We start from the raw sequence: 20,282 nt of genomic DNA, 5'->3' as shown, positions 1-20,282 counted from the left end.
GAGCCACAGGCACCCCTTTTTCTTGATTTTTAAAACTCTTATTTTAGTTTTGCTTAGTGGTTCCTCTCTTTATTACAATATTTGTCTTAATTTATGACAGTCTACTTTTGATTAAAACTAACTTAATTTTGGTAAAATAGAGCAACTTTGTTCCATTATAGTTCTGTAGCCTTTTCCTCATGTTATTATTGTCACATAAAGTATATCTATATATGTAATAAACTCAACAATGCAGTGTTATAATTATCTCTTTATGTAGTGCCACATTTTTCAAAGAAATTAGATTAAGAGAGAAAATATATTTATTAACATATTTACCATTTCTAGTGTACTTCATTTTTTTTTGTGGATTCAGGTTACTTTTTGGCATAATTGCTTTTTAGCTACATGGGCTTCTTTCAGTATTTCTTGTAAGGAAGTTTTGCTGTCATTGAATTATCTTGCTATTTGCTTATCTGGGAATATTTTGCCTTCATTTTGTTTTTGGTTTTTAAAATTTTTTGTTATTGTAGTATATTTGACATTTTCCTTATTTTGAATGATAGTTTTGTTGGATACAGAGTTCCTGGCTTTGTTCTTTTTTGTTTTCAGTATTTTGAATCTTCTGACTTCTGTTTTTTCTGATATAAAAGTTAGTCATTAATTATATTGGTTTTCATTTGTGTAAGGTGAATTGTTTTTTCCTTTCTGCTCTCCGAATTTTCTGTTTGTCTGTAATCAGTTTGACTATGATTTCTCTAGGTTGGTTCTCTTCATGATTATTCAATTCTGTACATAATTAAGTTTGGGAAGTGTTTGGGCTTATTTGTTCAGATATTTAATTTTCATTTCTCTTCAGGCATCTCTGATTTGTCACATTTTCTCAAACTTTCCATGGTTTTGATGACCTTGACAGTTTTGAATAGTGGTCAGGTAGATTGTAGAATGTCCCTCAGGTAGGACTTGTCTGATGTTCTTCTCCTGGTTAGATTGATGTTATAGCTTTCTGGGAGAAAGAACACAGAAGTAACTAAGAATTACCATTTGTAACACGTCAAAGGTTCATGCTGTCAATTTGAATTATCACTAATTTTATTAACCTTGATCCCCTGGCTAAGATAGTGTTTGTCAGATTTCTCCATTGTATAGTTACTCTAAAATTTTTTCTATGCTATCCTCCTTGGAAGCAAGTCACTAAGCATAGCCAATACTGAAAAGGTGGGGAATTATTCTCTATCTCCTTGAGAGGAGAATTCCTACATAAATTATTTGCAATTCTTCTGTAACGGACATTTGTCTGTTCTATTTATTAAATGCTTTTTTATGTGTCAGTGTGGACTTATATTTATTTTATACATTGTGCTATAAACCAATACTATTTATTTTGTTGCTCAAAGTGTTCCAACTTTGGACATTGGAAGCTCTTTCATTTGGCCCCTGTGTCCCTTCAACATACTTCATAATTTTATTTTTTGAACACTTTCTTGCTCTTCTGGCACTGCAAGATCCTCCATACTCATCCTGTGTTTTCTCTACTCCACCCCTAGAATCAGCCATTTGTTTAAGGAGTCTTGGTTCCTTTTATTGGAAAGTTTTTTAAGAAAAAACCTCTCTGTTGAGGTTCCCTATTTGTTGAATCATTGCCATAATATTTTTCTTTAGTTTGGCATACTTTCTTTTAATTCTTTGAACATATTTGTAACAGCTGTTTTGTAGTCTTTGCCTACTAAATACAGCATATGGCCTTCTTCAGAGACAGTTTCAATTGACTGCTTTTCTCAAAGCCTGGTCATACTTCTTTGTATGTCTCATAATTTGTGATTGTTTCCTTTGCTATTTCTTTTGTGTTTGTGAGTCTGTGCCTTTTCTATTCATTTCTTGTGGTTTTAGTGGTTTTTTGGAAGGCAACAGAGATAAATATGTTTTCAACATGCCGTATATAAATGAGAGTTCCAGAGGTAGTATTTAAACCCATACCTGGTATGGGTCCAGAAACCTATTTTTATAACTAAGAATTTGTGTTGCTTCTTAAACATTTATTGAGCATTATATTTGGGACTTAGGCACTCAGAAAAGAATAATTTAAAAAATAATATCCCTTTAGAATATGTAAGCCTGTGTATCCCAATTGTATTTTTTAACTTCATGAGATTTGTTACTCCAAGCAGTTGAGTTTATAATTTTTACTGTCTTTCTTACAGAGATAGGGAAGAACGATTGGCCGCACTCACAGCTGCTCAACAAGAAGCAATGGAAGAGCTACAGAAAAAAATTCAGCTCAAGGTAAGGATATTATATATTTTAATTTGGAATTCTAGAGCTTTCAATGGAGCATGAGGTTAAATATTTTATTTATGGAATTGTGTAAAAATTTTAATTAATTTGAATTCTTAATATTTGGATAATGAGACTTATATGATTTAGTTATGATCACTTCTAACTCAGCTATCAAAAAACTAAATTTTTTTTTTAAAGATTTTATTTATTTATTTGGCAGGGAGAGATAGCAAGAGAGGGAACACAAGCAGGGGGAGTGGGAGAGGAAGAAGCAGGCTTCCCGCAGAGCAGGAAGCCCTACGCGGGGCTCGATCCCAGGACCCTGGGGTCATGACCTGAGCCAAAGGCAGACGCTTAACGATTGAGCCACACAGGTGCCCCCTATGTATCTAAAATATATAAAGAGGGGCGCCTGTTTGTGTTCCCTCTCTCGCTGTCTCTCTCTCTCTCTCTCTCTCTCTCTCTCTGTTAAATAAATAAATAAATAAATCTTTTTTCAAAAATAAATTTATTTTAATAAGATAAAACAATGTGGAGAATAATTAAAGGAATTTTAACATTTCTTGTTTTTGTACTAACCAATTTGTTAGTGACTTGAAGGCATTACTATTTGGCTTCTGATATTCATACTTTTAATTATTTACAAATAAACTAGAAGATGATTAGTGTAATTAGTTTCACTTGCTTTTCAGTGCTTGTAAGTTGTGCAATTGTAACTTGGGAAATTATGATTAACTGCTATTTTCTGGAAAGTCTTTAGCATTAGTAATACAGTTTCTAGCAGTATATGTCACACTGTGTAACAATTATTTACACATTGGCTTCTCATGGAGATAGTAAATTTCATAAGGTAGAAGACAATATTTTATTATTTGTGTAGTCCTAGAACTTTTATCATTCATTTAAATTTAATGCAGCAAAAATTTATTGAGCTTTGTGGTAGTTATGGGGTACAGAGATGAGTAAGGCATGATCCTAAGTTTCAAGAAACTCTTAAACTAATGTGAGATTCAGATGCTGATAATTTCCATATGGATAGAGGTATACTTGGCGTGCTATGGAAGTACAGATGAGGACACTTGGTCTAACATGAAGGGTTTCAGAAGTCAGAGGAAACATTTTAGAGAATAACTCCTGAGTTGAAAGAGAGATGAGTTTAATGGATAGAATAGGTAGGTTCCAGTCGTATGAAAAAGTATGAGCATGAAGTCAGAAGTCTGGAATTGTGGTTTTTTTCAGCCTGGTTGTTTTTCTTTTGTTTGTTTTTGGGGGAAGTCACTGGAAGTGTAGAACAACCAGAAATGGTGTGGTGTGGAGTTAGTGTGGGTAGAGGTCTGTATCATGATGAGGTTTGTCTACTATCAGGATAAGCTTGGTCTTTACATATGGGTCAACATTTCCCATTGTGTATTCCCCAAAGTGCTTCTCCAAAGTATGTTGTAGTCAAATAAGTGTGTAATATGTTGCTTAGTATAGCTAGGTTTAATTGAGTCTTAGAGCACAGAAACATACCAGAGGCTCAGAATAGTTCTATGTTAAAAACCTGTTTAGGTTTAATTTACTGTTCTTCAAATTTATTGGATGATAGAACCTTTTCCACAAAACATTTAACAATCCCCCGTGGTATAGTTCTATGAAGCACACTTTAGGAGACGTTACTGTGCATGCAGGAGATATTAAAGGGCTTTATGTAAATTCTTGCTCTTAGTCTTCAAGTTAACACTGAATTAAGACATTCTTCTTTTATTTTAGAAAATTTAATGGAAATACTATTTTTTCAAGTTCTCAGTATAATTTGAATAATTTTTTATATTCTCACACTTTGACTTTATTCACAGCATGATGAAAGCATTCGAAGGCACATGGAACAGATTGAACAAAGAAAAGAAAAAGCTGCTGAGTTAAGCAGTGGGAGGCATGCAAATACTGATTATGCCCCCAAACTGACCCCTTATGAAAGAAAGAAGCAATGTTCCCTCTGCAATGTCCTGGTAGGTTGTCATTATTAATATTGTGATGATATAATTTATTACTAAAGTTTATTAAACTATGGAAATACATTCTCCCAGTCTTTTAAGATTCATACTAAGGCATGTGATGAGTACCACGGATTTTTGTCATGATTTTTATGCAAAGTAAGTACTAGAAAAATAGTATTGGCATTTAGGAGTAGCAGTGCAAAGTGCTGATGCAAGCAGTTGCTGCTGAAATGGCTATACCTGCTTAATTGTTAGCCCAAGCAATATTTTTGGGTACTTGGACCAAAAAAGAAAAGAGTATTTTTAGTGCTGAAACTTGAACTTTGATACTCAGAAGAAATGATATCCTGTTAAGGTTGGCCACGAAGGCATAGTTTTTTTGACCATGTGTCTTCTAGGGGATTATCAGAATTGTGTTTTAAGGAAAATATTTCTAAGCCTAGTATGTAAAGGCTAGAGTGATCTCAACTTGCATATAGTATACTGGTTTGAATATGTAATATTTATAATTAGATATAATTATATGTTGATTATAGTTGCTTTGATTTTATGCTTTTAGATCTCTTCAGAGGTGTATCTTTTTAGCCACATTAAAGGAAAAAAACACCAGCAAGCTGTGAGAGAGAATAGCAGCATCCAAGGGCGTGAACTTTCAGATGAAGAAGTGGTAAGCTTTACTTTCATTCATTTACACATATTTATTGAATAATCTAGTATGCTCTCTTTTATTATAAAGAATTGCATGTTCATATGTGATTATTTAAAACTATAACATTTAATAACTAATAAAATATAGTATATAAATGTGTCACTTTAGTGTACATTTTACCAAACATAGGAATAAGAGTGTAATACTGTTACATAATTTTAGTGCAAAAAAATGTTACCGTATTTTGATATTTTAATATCAAAGGAACTGAAGTGTATTATGCTAAGTGAAATAAACCAATCAGAGAAAGACAATCATCATCTGGTTTCACTCAAATGTGGAATCTAAGAAACAGTGCAGGGGATCATAAGGGAAGGGAGGGAAAACTGATGGAAAGAAGTCAGAGAGGGAGACAAAGCATGAGAGACTCTTAGCTATGGGAAAAAAACTGAGGGTTGCTTAAGAGGAGGTGGGTGGGGGGATGGGGTACCTTGGGTGAGGGGCATTAAGGAGGGCACGTGATGTGGTGAGCACTGGGTGTTACACGCAACTGATGAATTGTTGAACACTGCATCTGAAACTAATTATATACTGTTTTGGCTAATTAAATTTAAATAAAAAATAGTAAAGGAAAGATTTGTTTAGTGATGCTCTACATTTCTTATAAAATAGTTAACGATATGAATGTCATATAAATTGACACTTTTGTATGAATACAGTATTTAGAAATTTTCAGAAATGCATTATTTATCTACTTATAATTGTTTATAATGGAATTTAGATTTGTATGAATATTTTTATAAATATTTTACATATAGCTGTTATCTAGACATGGATGACATTGCTAATCTATGAATTTGTTGGTTCTATTTGTAATAGCAAATTTCTAAAGCTACCCAAAGATGAGACATTCATGTTTGTCGAGCATCTCTTAAGATGCCCAGGAAAGGTTATTGTGGTTCTATGAGGGTAGTACCTGTGTGTACATGCATGTGTGTGTTTAACTCCTTTTTTTCCCAGTGTAACATATATTAAGAGTACACAAATCTCAAGTATATAGTTTGATTAATATTTACATATGTTTCACTCACATGAAGATATAGATTATTTCTTGTACCCCAGAAGGCTCTCTCATGTTCTGTCCCAGACATGTCCGCAAAAGGTAACTAGTCTCTGACTCTAGCACCATCAGTTAGTTTTGTCTGTTCTGGAGCTTTACTTAAATGTTATCAGTCAGTATGAACTTTTTGTGTCTGGTTTCTTTCACCCATCCCTAACTCTGTGAGATTGATGTTTAATGTTTATATGAAGCTATAGTTCATTCTTTTTTGTAGCTTTTTGTCAATGCTTTCTAGGCAAAGACCATCAGGAACACATCTGTAGTTGAATAAAATTGGGTTTTATTAATTTATTAAAAGAATGGAAAATACATACTATGGGGAGTTATGGAGTTTCTCAGTAAGGTGTTAGAATGGACTTACAGGATTTGGGCTTGTGCTAGGTGATTTGGTTGGGAAGGGGAGAGTTCAAGGACTTGGGGCTTTGGTCTGGATTGAATGCTGTCAGGAAGCACAGGTAATTTTGTGGTTGCTTCTTTTTTTTTTTTTTTTTTTTTAAAGATTTTTTTATTTATTTATTTGAGAGAGAGAGAATGAGAGAGCAAGCACATGAGAGGGGTAGGGTCAGAGGGAGAAGCAGACTCCCTGCCGAGCAGGGAGCCCGATGCGGGACTCGATCCAGGGACTCCAGGATCATGACCTGAGCCGAAGGCAGTCGCTTAACCAACTGAGCCACCCAGGCGCCCTTGTGGTTGCTTCTTAATAAATCAATAAATCTTAGTGAAATAGGAGCACCAAAGCCACTGTTTTCTCCTGAGTTTCTGGACATGACCAATGCGTGAATGGAAATTGCACATAGTTATTCTCTGTGATTTTCTCCTTTTGAGGATTTTCCCCCTCAAGTTCCAATCACTTTGGCAGCTCGAAACCAAGTTCTGTCTCTTCAGCTCAGTAAGGCTGCTACTTTCAGCTTGCACTGTTCTCCAGTGCCAAAAATAGGCATAAGCCCTTAAGGAAAAATCCAGAGTGAATGTGGAGCTCATCTCATGTGCTTCCTCTCTTCTAGGGATCATGGTCTCTCAAGTCCTGGCTCTGTTGGCTGTTCTTTAATTGCCTTCAAATTGATGTTTTATATATTTTGTGCAACGTTTTGAGTTGGAAGATAGTCCAGTATAAGCCAGTTCACTGTGGCTGGAATTGGAAGTCTCCTAATGTTTAATTCCTGTATATCCATTGTTTGACATGCTTGACACATAGTAAGGTATTTAGTAAAAGTTCATTGAGCTGAGTTGAACTGAAAGGTTATAAGAATGGCTTTAGGTATCACTAATAAAACATGTAATTAATCATCTATTTAGTTCACCTCAAATAAATTTTTGTCCTTTATTCAAATTGTATTGGTATTTTAAGAGTGAATAGTAAGGATTTTTTTTTACTTGAATCATTCATATAATTATCCCCATTCACTATTTAAGTTTGCTGTTTAGAACTAGAGTCATGTGTATGTGTATGCCACTTTGAAAAAATCTTAAATTGCTTTCATTAGTTAGAATTTAATTATTCCATTTATAAAAATTATTTGTAATTAAATTCTCTTAATTAAAAAACCACATAATTTAATTTATAACAAATTGTTTAAACATTTTCTGGAGTATTGCTGTTATGTAAATTGAAATCTAAATTTTATGTGTTTTACTTCAGAGAGAAAAGTTGAGAAGGAAAGAATATTTAGTTCATGCAATTTGGAAGAAAAATATGCAGTATTATCCAACTTTTGTAGCTATTATAGCATAGCCTGATGTTTAGCTGTTGTGATTTGAGATTTGGTTAATGTGTTCATTTTGTGTACTATTTCAGCTCAAAGGAATTAAATTTTCTTAAGGTTCTCACTTAATTCATGTAGTTATTCTTGGTTATAGCCCTTTCTTCCTGAAAACAAGCATGCAATATAGCATGAATTATGTGATATAGTAAAGCAATTTTATATTTACTCATATGGAAGTTTCATTTTTAATCAGTGGAGGTATTTGTATAGTAAACATACTTGTTCTACTTAAAGTTATTACTTGTCATCTGTGATGTTTTTATGTTATATACACCTTGTCTGTGACCCTTCTTCTTTGACATGTAAGATTTTATTTATACCACCTCTGACCTAATAAAATTGCACCTTTGACCTTATGCACTTGACATATCAGATAACTTACTCTTGATCTTTGACACATTTTGTTTTAAGCCTGTTAAACATAATAGGTAGCTGCCCAACAAGAAAGGTATATTGTTTTGTGTTTTTATTGTAATTTTACAAGGGAATTTTTCTTGTTTTTTGAGACTTTACAAAAAGAGCTGTTTTATGTTTTATTTTTTTTTCTCTTCATCTTAGAATCCACATGATAAAAGTAGCTAATTTTTGAAGGTCACAACAAATGGGTGCTAGTTTAAATACATTCCAAAATTTAATTTTTATACATTGCTAAAGAAATAATAAAATATAAGTTTTAACTAAAACTCTGATTTCTGTGTCATCCTGTTTTCACACTGATATCTAAAGAAGCTAATAGTGATTTTTGTGGACATTGAATGAAGTACAATTATATATAGAGAATGAAGTTGAAAAGGTTTTTTTTTTTTAATCCATATATTTCTCTTTGTAGGATTCCTTGGCTTTAAAAGCATATAAAGTATACAAGCTCTGTTTGTTAACCTGTGTACTTACATAAAGTTTATTTTCATTTGCTGCATGGATTATAAAAAGGAGTTTCATGAAGGATGTTAACTATAATTTATTGGATGTTTACAACCAAATGTGATTTTATAAATCCCAAATTAGTATTTCAATGTGGGAAAATTATGCACATTAGGTGACTGAAAGAAAAAATGATATTTTAAATTAGCAAAACTGTAAAGACATTACTGTATTCAATGAAATGTAAGCTGATTTCTTTCGCCAGAGGGTGCTGGTGTTGAGGTGAAAGAAATCTCCTAGATGTCTCCCAGAATTGAGGACAGTCCAGGAAACAATAGATAATTCCTGATTGATTCGTTTCCTTACCTTGCTTACCTATGTAGAAGCAAAAGTATTTGTTCTCTTTTTTATAATCATGTTAGGAAAGCATTTTGTCTACTTTTCAACAGAAAATCAAGTCAGATGAACAAACTAGAACTCATTTAGAATTAATCTTTTTTTTCTCCCCAGTACCTCAGTTGGGTACACTTTAAGTTAGATTGGGAAATTATCTAAAAATGTCTTACCCTTTCTTATAGGATATAGCTTCCATTGCCTAAATTTTCTCTCTAATAGGATGGGAAAAATTTTATGGTGTGTGTGTGTGTGTGTTTGTGTGTGTGTGTGAGAGAGAGAATGTGCGAGAGAGAATTGTGTGAGAGAGAACATGTGTATATATTCAGTGTATAACACACACATATATAGCTGATTGTTAACATATATTTCTTCTAACTTTTGGAATTCTTGTGGTAAATTCACTCACATTGTAACTAGGGACATGCAGAGAATATTTGGCTATTTATCCATAGCTGAGTTAGTCCTCTTCATTGGTTTAAAGAAAGATTTTTAACTAGGTAACCAATTTGTTTTAAACTTTAGTTTGACCCAATAATTTAAACAGTTTCTCTGGTTTGTACCTAACCTCTTTTGAATAACAATCCTAGGTCCCCATCCACTTGCTTATACCTGTGTGGATTAAAGGAAGAGTATGGCTTATAGGACCCCATATTACGAGGAAAAGTTGAGGTCTTTCTACGTAATGTCTTCTGTCTTTTCCGGTTTCCAGTTTGAGGCCCTTTTCTACCTGTTCACTTAGTCTTCTCTGGGCCATCAGTCCTGAAAAGTGGCTGGTGAACTCTTGATCTGTTCTTTCCACTTAGTGTTCCAGTGGAACATCAGACATTTATTTACCTCTTCCTGACCAGGTCACCCCTCAGTCTTCTCTGCCTACGTATCTCTGAGTCTTTGCCATAACCTTCATTCTGGCCCTGGCAGGCCTTTTGGCTTCTACCACAGGGTTCATACCACATAAGAATTAAGGACATTTTGGGAGAGCTAAAACACAAGGTCTCTTCCTGATTGCATAGCATGGCCATATTAATGGACCTATTTGGTGTCAGGGACAGGTGGAGAGATCATTTCTTTTGAGAATCAAAATTACACTTTTGGCATTACTCTCACTTAGCTAACACACTGTGCCCCTTAGGATACACATTTAAAAAATTTATTTCTCCTTTTATCTCCAAATTTTTTTGGCTGGCAAGAAATAAAATTTACTTTAACCACTCCTCCTAATTCCAACCAGGCAACTAAGCCTTAAGGTTGGAAAAAGGAATTCTACATACTGTGGAGTAAATACTATAGTTTGAATCCTCCAGTCTTCATTATTGACATGCAAAAGGACAAGATAGATAAACTTATAAATCTCAGGCTCTTAGCTTGGTTTATAAACCTATTGTCTTGCTACTATTATCTGTTTTATATATCTAAACTGGATTATTATAGAGTGTATTTTTCTTGTATTTATTTTAGAATAAATTCTAACCACCTCTGTACCTGAGTTGTATTGGACAAATGCCATATGCTAAGAAAGGTAAAGTAGATAATTACAGTCATAATTTTGAAATATTACTCCATTAATACCTGTTTTTCATACTTTTTCTGATGTAATATGACCATTGCACTTTTACTGTTAATAATCACAGTCTCTTTTCTGTATTGGTTTTCTTTTAATAAACATTCAGTTTGGGAGATATTGATCATTAATCAGTGATTTAGAACAAGAAGCCTAAAGAACTGTAGTTTTCTTAAAGTTTTTTCAGATTCTGTGTCATTGGTTTGGTAAATTACAACTATATAATGTTCTCTTCCATGAATCTTTTCTTTCAAACAGTTGCTTTATTTTAAAGTGAAATTTCAAATAGGTAACAAATATCTGCAGTTTAGAAACTTAAGCTCTTTAGTATTTGATAAAACTATTTTGTGACTCCTAGACAGCTCTCATAATACAATTAAACTATACAGATATGAAAAGCCATTTCAACCCTATTTCTCTGCGAGAGTCCTTGGACTATTACTGTAATACATGCTGGGTTTTTTTTTGCATTATTGTGGTTATCAAATTTTACAGTTTGCTTACAATAATTAAGACTTTTTTTTCCTCTTTGCATCTGTTTGGGAATTAGAATGGAGTATCCCAAGCTGATAATTTAAGTGTTAAAGTTAATAACATGTTTTGGCTGTTTTTTGTAGCTGATACCCATTGCCTTTACACAGTTAATTAAATACCTAAACACTATTGCTTTTGAAAAGACATAAACCCTTAAACTCCTTAAACTCTTATTCAAGATCATGGTAGCTGGGAATGACTACAACAGTGACTACTTGTATACATCTACAGATTACAGACCAATGCATTCTCATCTGGCTCTTGTGTGTCATTTGTGAGGAGTTGCAGAATTGTGGCCATGGGCAACATTCAAAGACCAAAGCAGTTGTGATGACTTTTGCAGCTGCTCTCTTTCAGTTGGTTGATAGAGGATCAGAAAGGGTTGCAGTGAGATAAATTTATACAACTAAAACTGCTTCTACTTGAATATTCTCTTAAAGTTTTGTGATATGTACTTCTTTATATGGAAATTTTATGCATACCTAATCTTGAAATCCATAATATGACAATTTCATGTTGGAAGAATAAAGGGAATGAAGGATTTATTAATAGAAGCTTATAAGCAGGAACAACGGTGCCTGGGTGGCTCAGTTGTTTGAGCGTCTGACTCTTCATTTTGGCTCAGGCTGTGATCTCAGGGTCGTGAGATCGAGCCTCATGTAGGGCTCTGTGCTCAGCGTGGAGTCAGCTTGTCCCTCTCCCTCCCTTTCTGCCCTCCTCCCACTCGCTCACTCATGTTCTCTCTCTCTCTCAAATAAATAAATAAATAAATAAACAATCTAAAAAAAATGGGAGTTTATAAGCAGGAATATTCTTGCTCTGACAAGTATAGTTGACAAATTCAGTATTTTACCTGCCTAATTTATATAACTCTTTTTTCCTTACTAAACAATTGATTATAAATGCTTTTATTTTGGGGCACATGGGTGGCTCAGTCAGTTAAGTATCTGCCTTCAGCTCAGGTCATGATCCCAGAGTCGTGGGATCAAGCCCTGCATCGGGCTCCCTGTTCATCGGGGAGCCTGCTTCTCCCTCTCCCTCTGCCTGCCATTCCCCCTGCTTGTTCTCTCTCTCTCTGTCAAATAAATAAATAAATCTTAAAAAAAAAAAAGCTTTTATTTTAATTCACACCTTATTAGGGTCTTTATCTGAAATTCAATGGCCAGTATATTAGTTCCAAAGTAAATATTTATAGAAGATCAGATCTTTGATGAGAGTTAATTGAGCTTTAGTAATAATTATTTTGTCAATTTGACTTCGCTTGCAATCGTTAGAGTAGGCACATCTGTTGTATCAGGAAAATCACAAAGTTGTGATTTTCATAATCCCAAAATTTGGTCCTCTCTCTCAAAAAATTTTTTTTTTTTTTTAGATACAAGGTATTTCAGCATCAGAAAGGAGTGTAGTAAACCCCACATTCCTGCCACCTAGTAGTTAAATGATAACACTTCTTTTCTGGTCCCTCCATACTTGGAAAGATGGAAGGGATACGAAGTATATAAAGTGTGAGCGGTGGGGCCAGTTTTAGGGAATAGAGCTAAATCTGTATGTTCTGTGGTGAGAAGTCAATAGATAATCTTAAAACTGAAAAATGAAGAAGTAGCAATACAATATATATTCAGGAATATAGAGAAGAAAGATAAAGCAATCCCCTAAAACCATTGCACCTGGATTTGGGAAAGGAATGGGGAGAGCAGTGGGGAACTTCTTTCTCTGAACCATTGACTATGTAAAATATGTTTGCTGGTAACTTTGACAAAAGCAAAAACATTTATAAAAAATAAAAGAAATACAACAATGGTAATTATGTACGCGCCCATGTTGAAAAAATCTGTGTTCTGTCCATTGTTTTTTGTTCGTGGTTAAATTAGCTAACACGTCTGCAACCATAGAAGGCCATCATAGGGAACTTGGATATTTTGGCCAGTTAAAATTAATTCATCATTCTTTTAAATTTATTGCAGTATCCTTTGATGCCATTAATCCAAATACTGGATTTTCCGGGGCGACTGGGTGGCTTAGTCGGTTTAGCAGCTGCCTTCAGCTCAGGTCATGATCCCAGGGTCCTGGGATCGATCTCCACATCAGGCTCCCCACTCCATGGGCAGCCTGCTTCTCTTTCTCCCCCGCTTGTGCTCTCTCTCTCAAATAGATAAATAAAATCTTAAAGGAAATATAAAAAAAAAAATTAAATACTGGATTTTCCCTTTTTTTCCTGTTATTTGTAGAATAATAATAAAACAACTATCTGTGTACCTACTACTCAGGTTAGTGAGAATCTCCTGGTAGGAAATTATGTTTTTGTTTGTTCGTAGTATTTTTGTTTGTGAAAGATATTTTCACTGGGTGTAGATTTGTAGCATAATAATTATTTTCTCTAAAAATTGAGTAGATATTATTTGCTGTCTTCTTGCTTCTATTCCTCATAGGGTAGATGTGTTCTTTATTATTTTTCAAAATTATCTTGGCTGTTCCTCTGCTTTTTCACTTTGTACATAACCTTTGCAATTAACTTGCTAAACTAAGAAAAATTCTTTTTTGATTTTGAGATTGCAGTGAAATTATGTCAAGATTAAATTGGCAAGAGTAGACATCTTTTAAATATTTTTTCTTTTCATCCAGCAACATGTTTGTCTACTTATGTCTTGCATTTATGTGTTCAGTGAACCGTTCATTTTCTTCATTTAAGTCTTAAACATTTCTTAGTAGGCTTATTTTGTTTCTAAATTAATGGGTTTTAAAAGTATTTCAAATTTCAGGGTTTTTAAAAAAATATTTTTTTAAATTTTATTTTAGAGAAAAAGAGCGCACAAGCAGAGGGAGAGAGAATCTCAAGCAGACTCCCGGCTGAGCACAGAGCCCAACATGGGGTTCTCACCCCATGTTAGAGGCGTGGCAGTACCTTTTGTTTTATGAGGATGAGTGTATATGTGTGTTTAAAAGTGTGAAGTGATTCATGGATTTGACTGCGATCTTATGTAGGGATCAAGCTAATCTTCTGGGCATTGCTTCAGTTTTAAAATATGTGATGCTAAAATGAGTGGTATTCTGTGTTTTCAGTTTCAACTTTTATTGCATTATGATCAGAAATTATGGTTTATCTAGGTTCTACTTTGGAGAGTTTATTGATTTTCTTTATAGCTTAATACATTGTAAAATTTAAAAAATACGTTTTCTCTCTCTTTGGGTATATATATTAGATCAGATTTGCTTGTTGTTATGCAAATATCCTCACTTTTTTAAGCCTATTTTTTGTCCTCACTAGTATCCTTTTCTCAAAAATGGAAGGACTGTTCATATCCTATTATTATTTATGTATGTCTCCTTGTGTTTTAAAAATCTTTGTATATCACAGTGTTTTATCATCAGGATTATAACTATTTACATACTTTTTATCTGATGAATTTTACGTTGTAAGAATATGAAACATCTCTTTCCTATTTCATGCCTCTGCCTTGAATATTATTTTTGTATGCTATTAATTTGGCAAACCTAGTTTTGCATAATGCTGCCTGATGTGTCCCTTTATTATCCTTCCTCTCCCTTCTTCTCCCTTTTGCTCTTGTCCCCATCATAGTTTTATTTTTGCACCTAGGTCTATTCCTAAAAAGCATAATTTTATTTTAGCTGTTTCCTGCTCTGTTAAAAAGTACCCTGCTATATGTAATCTTTTGGACTTAACTCTTTTCTACTGAATATTATAGTGCCTAGATTCATATGGATTGGAAATTTGTTGCTGTTTTTAAACATCTTTGAGGCCTGTCGTACATTAAACTACACTTATTTTTAAGTTTACAATTTAATAACTTTTGGCATATTCATACCCATGAAACTATCACCATGATCAAGACAATGAACATATCTACCACCTCAGAAAGTTTCCTCATCTACTAGATCCCTGCTGATTTTTGCCTACTTTTGTTTTATCAATTTTTGAGAAAGGGATATTGAAATCGTTTAATTGTGAATTTTTCTGTTTTTCTTGGCAGTTCAATCAGTTTTTGCCTTTATTTAGTTTCAAGTTGTGTTATTAGGGGCATAAATGCAAATGGTTGTTATGTCCCCTTGATTAACTGATCCCTTTATTATGAAATGACCTTCTTTATTCTGAAGGAGTATTTATTCCTAGTAGTATTTTTGATACCTTGTCTAAATATTAATTAGCCATGCCAGGTTTCTTTTGTCTAGTATTAGAGTAGTATATCTTTTTCTTTTAACATATTTATATTTTTGCATATATTCTTTTCTTAAACACTTAAAAGTTAAATAGACTTACGGAGAATCTTTGTTCTGGTGCTGTTGAGTTTGATGTGAAGCTGCTGTCTTTCTCAAGCTCTTGTCACCTAGGGCTGTGAAAGCCACTCACAACTGAGGAGTTCCGGCTCCATCTCTGAGCATTCTTTTTACTTTGATTTTGAAAGGGTGATGTTATTTGTCTAATATCATTACTGGGATATTATTGAAATGATTTCTAAGGATGAAGCCTAATTGCAGTCTAACAGACTGTATTTGAAATCTGAGAATTCTCAGAAAATAGATTTCATTACGAGACGTGGTTCAGTATAACTGAACCATTCCCTTTTGCACTATTGAGCTCAGACCTTTCTCCATCTTCACAGCATGATAAATTAATAAGCTTGTTGAACTCTGTGCTTTTCTTTGAGTCATCTGTTAAACCTCAGATCAGATCAGAAAGGAACATCAGAATCTGCAAAAGAAGCCTTTGCCTCATTTATCATCTCTACCTACCAGAAAACTGAAGGAGTATTTGTAATTGTCACTGAGTGGCAGGGGGACAGATGGTCGGCTATCATCCTATCAGAAGATGGCCTTTTCTCTTTGGCATGGTGTCTGTTTCACAGTATTTCATTAGCTTTATTTTTCTCATCTGTCACTTTAAACAATGTAATACATAGACTGTAGTAGATAAAAATAGAAATGTATCCTACACCTGTAGAAAGGGACCTTGGCAGAGTTGAATCTTTTGTAAAATGCACTAAAATAATCTATCAGGTTTTAAAAGTTGTCATTGTCTTATGTTTAATTTTTCAAAATGGATGCTTTCATAAAAGACATTATTTTGATAAAAGGTATAACATTTCAGATTTTCTTAAATTTACTGTTTACAAAATTTTATTTAAATATAATGGAATTCTAGGGGTGTCTGGGTGGCTCAGTCGGTTAAGCGTCTGCCTTTGGCTAAGGTCATGATCCCACAGTCCTGGGATCGAGCCCCATGTGGGGCTCCCTGCTCAATGGAGAGTCTGTTTATCCCTCTCCCACTGCCCCTCTCCCCCACCCCCCACTCGTGCTTGCTCTCTCTCAAATAAATAAATAAATAAATAAATAAAATCTTACATATATATAATGGAATTCTCAAACTTTTTATCTTTTTAAAGCATTTTTCCAGCACCTGCTTGTACACTATGCATTAGTCCAGGCACCAGGGAAGCACAGATAAATATCATCAAGTGAGCCTAACTCTTCATTGTATGCTATCTCTGAGTTTCATGAATCTCTAAACACACTCATTTTAAAAAGTGAGCTAGTTCTTTATATGGTGCTTTCATTTTTTGAATAGTGTTTCAGTAATATCTGTACATACTTTATTTTAATTAATTTACTTATTTTTAGTGCTCAAGCCATCCTTTAAAAAATACTATTTTATTTATACTCATGTATGAAAAAAAATGGCTGGTACTACCATGTTTACAGACATACCAATATTGGAAACAGAATTCAATAATGAATCTTTTTTTTTTTTTTTTTTTTAAGATTTTATTTATTTGTGAGAGAGAGAATGAGAGACAGAGAGCATGAGAGGGAGGAGGGTCAGAGGGAGAAGCAGACTCCCTGCTGAGCAGGGAGCCCGATGTGGGACTCGATCCCGGGACTCCAGGATCATGACCTGAGCCGAAGGCAGTCGCTTAACCAACTGAGCCACCCAGGCGCCCAATAATGAATCATTTTTAAAAAGAACACACAAACATTAAAATACCGATTGGTTATAGAAAGCAGGGCAGAGAAAAAAGACATTAACTATCTTTTTCATTTTCATTTTCATTAAAGAGCAGCACCCTCTGAGAAGAATCAAGTCATTTAGTAATATTCATTTATATTGCAAAATAATATATACATAGAAAAGTTAGTGATTGTACTGATTTTGTTACTTTTACTAAGCCATTTTATCTTCCTCACACTCAATGCAAAGAAATAAAACAATATAAAGAAAAATATGTCCTCATTGTTATTCACAATAAAAAGGGTCTGCTTCATTCTGCAGGCCTGGTCATATTATATAATATGTACCATTTTAATTCTGACCCACTGAGTAGAATCTCATGTATATTTGTGACTGAACTAGTTCCATGGGAGCTGTGATATACTGAACCATTTCTGTGGTATCCCTAGATCTCACTAAATTAAGAAAAGACCCTACACAAAAAAAAGATAACAATCTGTCCATAAATTATATCTGTAGACTTTAGTGTCAGGTAGGAAAAGAGGCCCTTTTTTGAGTACATGGATACAAGTATTGTTGTGGTCTAAAGATTGCCGGATTGATATTGTGTCTGTTATAAAGAGAAAAGGTATACATCAAAACCACTGCCAGATTAAGAACCTCCCACAGTTTGTCTCAATTCTTCATAACAGAGCAAGTTCCCTTTCTAGGCTAACAATGAGTTCTGTATTGGCATTGCTGCTGGCTATGAAACTCACCACCAAAGGTAAACGATTGAATTGAACCACCTGGTAGGTGTTATAGTAACATGATACTCTTATTTTTTGGAAGTCCAAATTTGCTCCCTTGGTCTGTTGGAAGGGCAAAAGTAGATAAGAAACGAGGTCTCAAAGCATGCTCTAGAGCATTATCAATGGCCACTTTAATAACACGGACTCTGTCTCTATCTGACACAATAACGGCATGGAGCCCTTCAACACTTGGTAATTTTTTGTACAGGAATCTCTTTAGGTCCTGGCTTCTGGGCTGCTGTGTTCTCTCAGCTGTAAATTTAGGGACAGCTTGTACATACTTTATTTGATATGACAAATTCCATCCTACAAATCAGTAATTACAAATCAGCTTTCCTCTGAAGTCATTCTGGATGATAATCTGCTGGAATAGTTTTATGGAGGAGTGATATCAGTCAAAATAATAGTTTACTACAGATTGTTTCGGTGTTATTCTGGGTGAAACTGTGACACCCAGGGAGTCGTACCCTTTAACTTAAGCAGTTAGCATAAGCCCTTGGCATATAGTAAAGTATTGAATTAATGTTAATAAACTAAATGTTAATGAGCTACACTACAATTTATTGTTTTCAGTATACCATATCTCTGGAGAGTGATATTCAAAATACATGGAAGAGTGCTATCTAAAAATACCATGTTGTTTTTAGTTGAGTATTCTTTTATTTCTTCCCTTCTTTCATCTGCTTCTCTTTTTCTCCCAATTTTTCTTCTTCTTTTCTTCCCAAATACCTTCATCTCTCCATTCCCCCACTTCTTCCTCATCCCTCACTTTTCGTACCCTCATCATCATCCAGAGAAACAAGAACATGTTCAAGCCCTTCCAGCCTCTACCCTTCCCCAGTTTTTATAGAAGGCAATAAGGAAAGCTATAAAGTGCCTCCTATATATCTTATTTGTTGTTCTGCCAGGCAGGTTTAAAAGAGTGGAATGCCTCATAATATTTTTAAGAATTTAAGGAAAAACTTTATTTGATTCAGGAATACACTGATATCATTGGATTTTAGATTCAAAGTTGAAGTACTGGATGAGGTTTAGAGAAAAATGCTGGTTTTCCAAACAATATGTGAAAACCCTTACATTAATTTCTCATCTATTTAGATTAGTAACTTGGCATCCACCCTGCTCTTGAAAGCAAACTTTTGAGTTGCAGAGAAATAAGTAAGCCTCTTGAGCATGAGATTGGATTTCTCTAAAGGAAACTTGATTTTCATTTAAAAATACATTTGTATTATTATAATGAAGCTTTAGTCCTTTTTTTCAAAGGAAATACATTTAAATCCTTTTGATCTAGGAAGAATATCCTTAAAAATTCTCATGTCTGTGTTATAATATTTTTTTTTAAAGATTTTATTTATTTGACAGAAAGACACAGCGAGAGAGGGAACACAAGCAGGGGGAGTGGGAGAGGGAGAAGCAGTCCCCTGCGGAGCAGGGAGCCCGATGTGGGGCTCGATCCCAGGACCCTGGGATCATGACCTGAGCCGAAGGCAGACGCTTAACAACTGAACCACCCAGGCGCCCCATCATGTCTGTGTTATAATATTTTTAAGTAGTGGGGAGCAGATTATTTCTTTTGGTGTACCACATTTTATGAAATGTATTTATTCTGAGGTATAACTTGAGTTCTAAAAATGGCAATTTAATAAAATTCTATCTTGTGTCATTTATATTTTCGCATGTATTCTATTTTTAGAGCTTTTTATATTCTTTCCCAAAGATCATGAATCTTACTATAGCTTAATTTTTTTCATGTCTCTTTTAAAAAGTAAGGAACTATGAGAATCTTTAGGAGGAGTCTGAAAGAATATCAAGATCATAAACTTCAGTATGAATCATTTCATTAAATATAGTAAATTATGGTAGAAAAAAACCATAAAAGGTAATTAAAAGAATAAGAAGGTTATAAACTTTGATGAGATTATGTCTGTATAGTTATTAGTTTCTTTTTTTTTTTTTTAAGATTTTATTTATTTATTTGAGAGAGAGAGAATGAGAGAGAGCGAGTACATGAGAGGGGGGAGGGTCAGAGGGAGAAGCAGACTCCCCGCTGAGCAGGGAGCCCGATGCGGGACTCGATCCAGGGACTCCAGGATCATGACCTGAGCCGAAGGCAGTCGCCCAACCAACTGAGCCACCCAGGCGCCCGTTATTAGTTTCTTATATACATATTGTAGCAATATTGTTTAAGAAGTCACAATTGTGACTTAAAAGCTAGACTTAATTTGTGTGTGTGTGTGTGTGTGTGTGTAATTAGCCATCACTGATTAGCTTTTGGGCTTGTTACATTGATTCTTAGGATGTTAGAAAAGGGAGGACTTTAGGATGTCTAATCCCTTTATTTTACTAGGGAGGAAACTGAGGCCCAGATAAGTCAGTCATGAGTCGCAGAATTTATCTTGGTGTAGATATTTTG

General features: G+C 34.2%; 1 protein-coding gene and 1 pseudogene across 6 annotated transcripts in view; one reads left to right on the top strand and one right to left on the bottom strand.

Moving 5' to 3' along the window:
* Positions 1-20,282, top strand: part of SCAPER (S-phase cyclin A associated protein in the ER) — a 529,442-nt gene that overhangs the window by 186,345 nt on the left and 322,815 nt on the right. For all 6 annotated transcript variants that reach the window (XM_078079039.1, XM_078079040.1, XM_078079036.1 and 3 more), the window contains 3 exons: positions 2,181-2,262; positions 4,095-4,247; positions 4,795-4,902. In XM_078079039.1, coding sequence (XP_077935165.1) covers positions 2,181-2,262; positions 4,095-4,247; positions 4,795-4,902 — 343 coding nt within the window. The remainder of the gene's footprint in view (positions 1-2,180; positions 2,263-4,094; positions 4,248-4,794; positions 4,903-20,282) is intronic.
* On the bottom strand, positions 17,731-18,653 carry LOC118544485 (ragulator complex protein LAMTOR3 pseudogene; annotated as a pseudogene).

The sequence above is a fragment of the Halichoerus grypus genome, chromosome 8 (genome assembly GCF_964656455.1).
Source record: "Halichoerus grypus chromosome 8, mHalGry1.hap1.1, whole genome shotgun sequence".
In the NCBI taxonomy this organism is placed as follows: Eukaryota; Metazoa; Chordata; class Mammalia; order Carnivora; family Phocidae; genus Halichoerus; species Halichoerus grypus.
The sequence above is the reverse complement of the archived record's forward strand: the minus strand, read 5'-3'. Positions and strand labels throughout refer to the sequence as shown.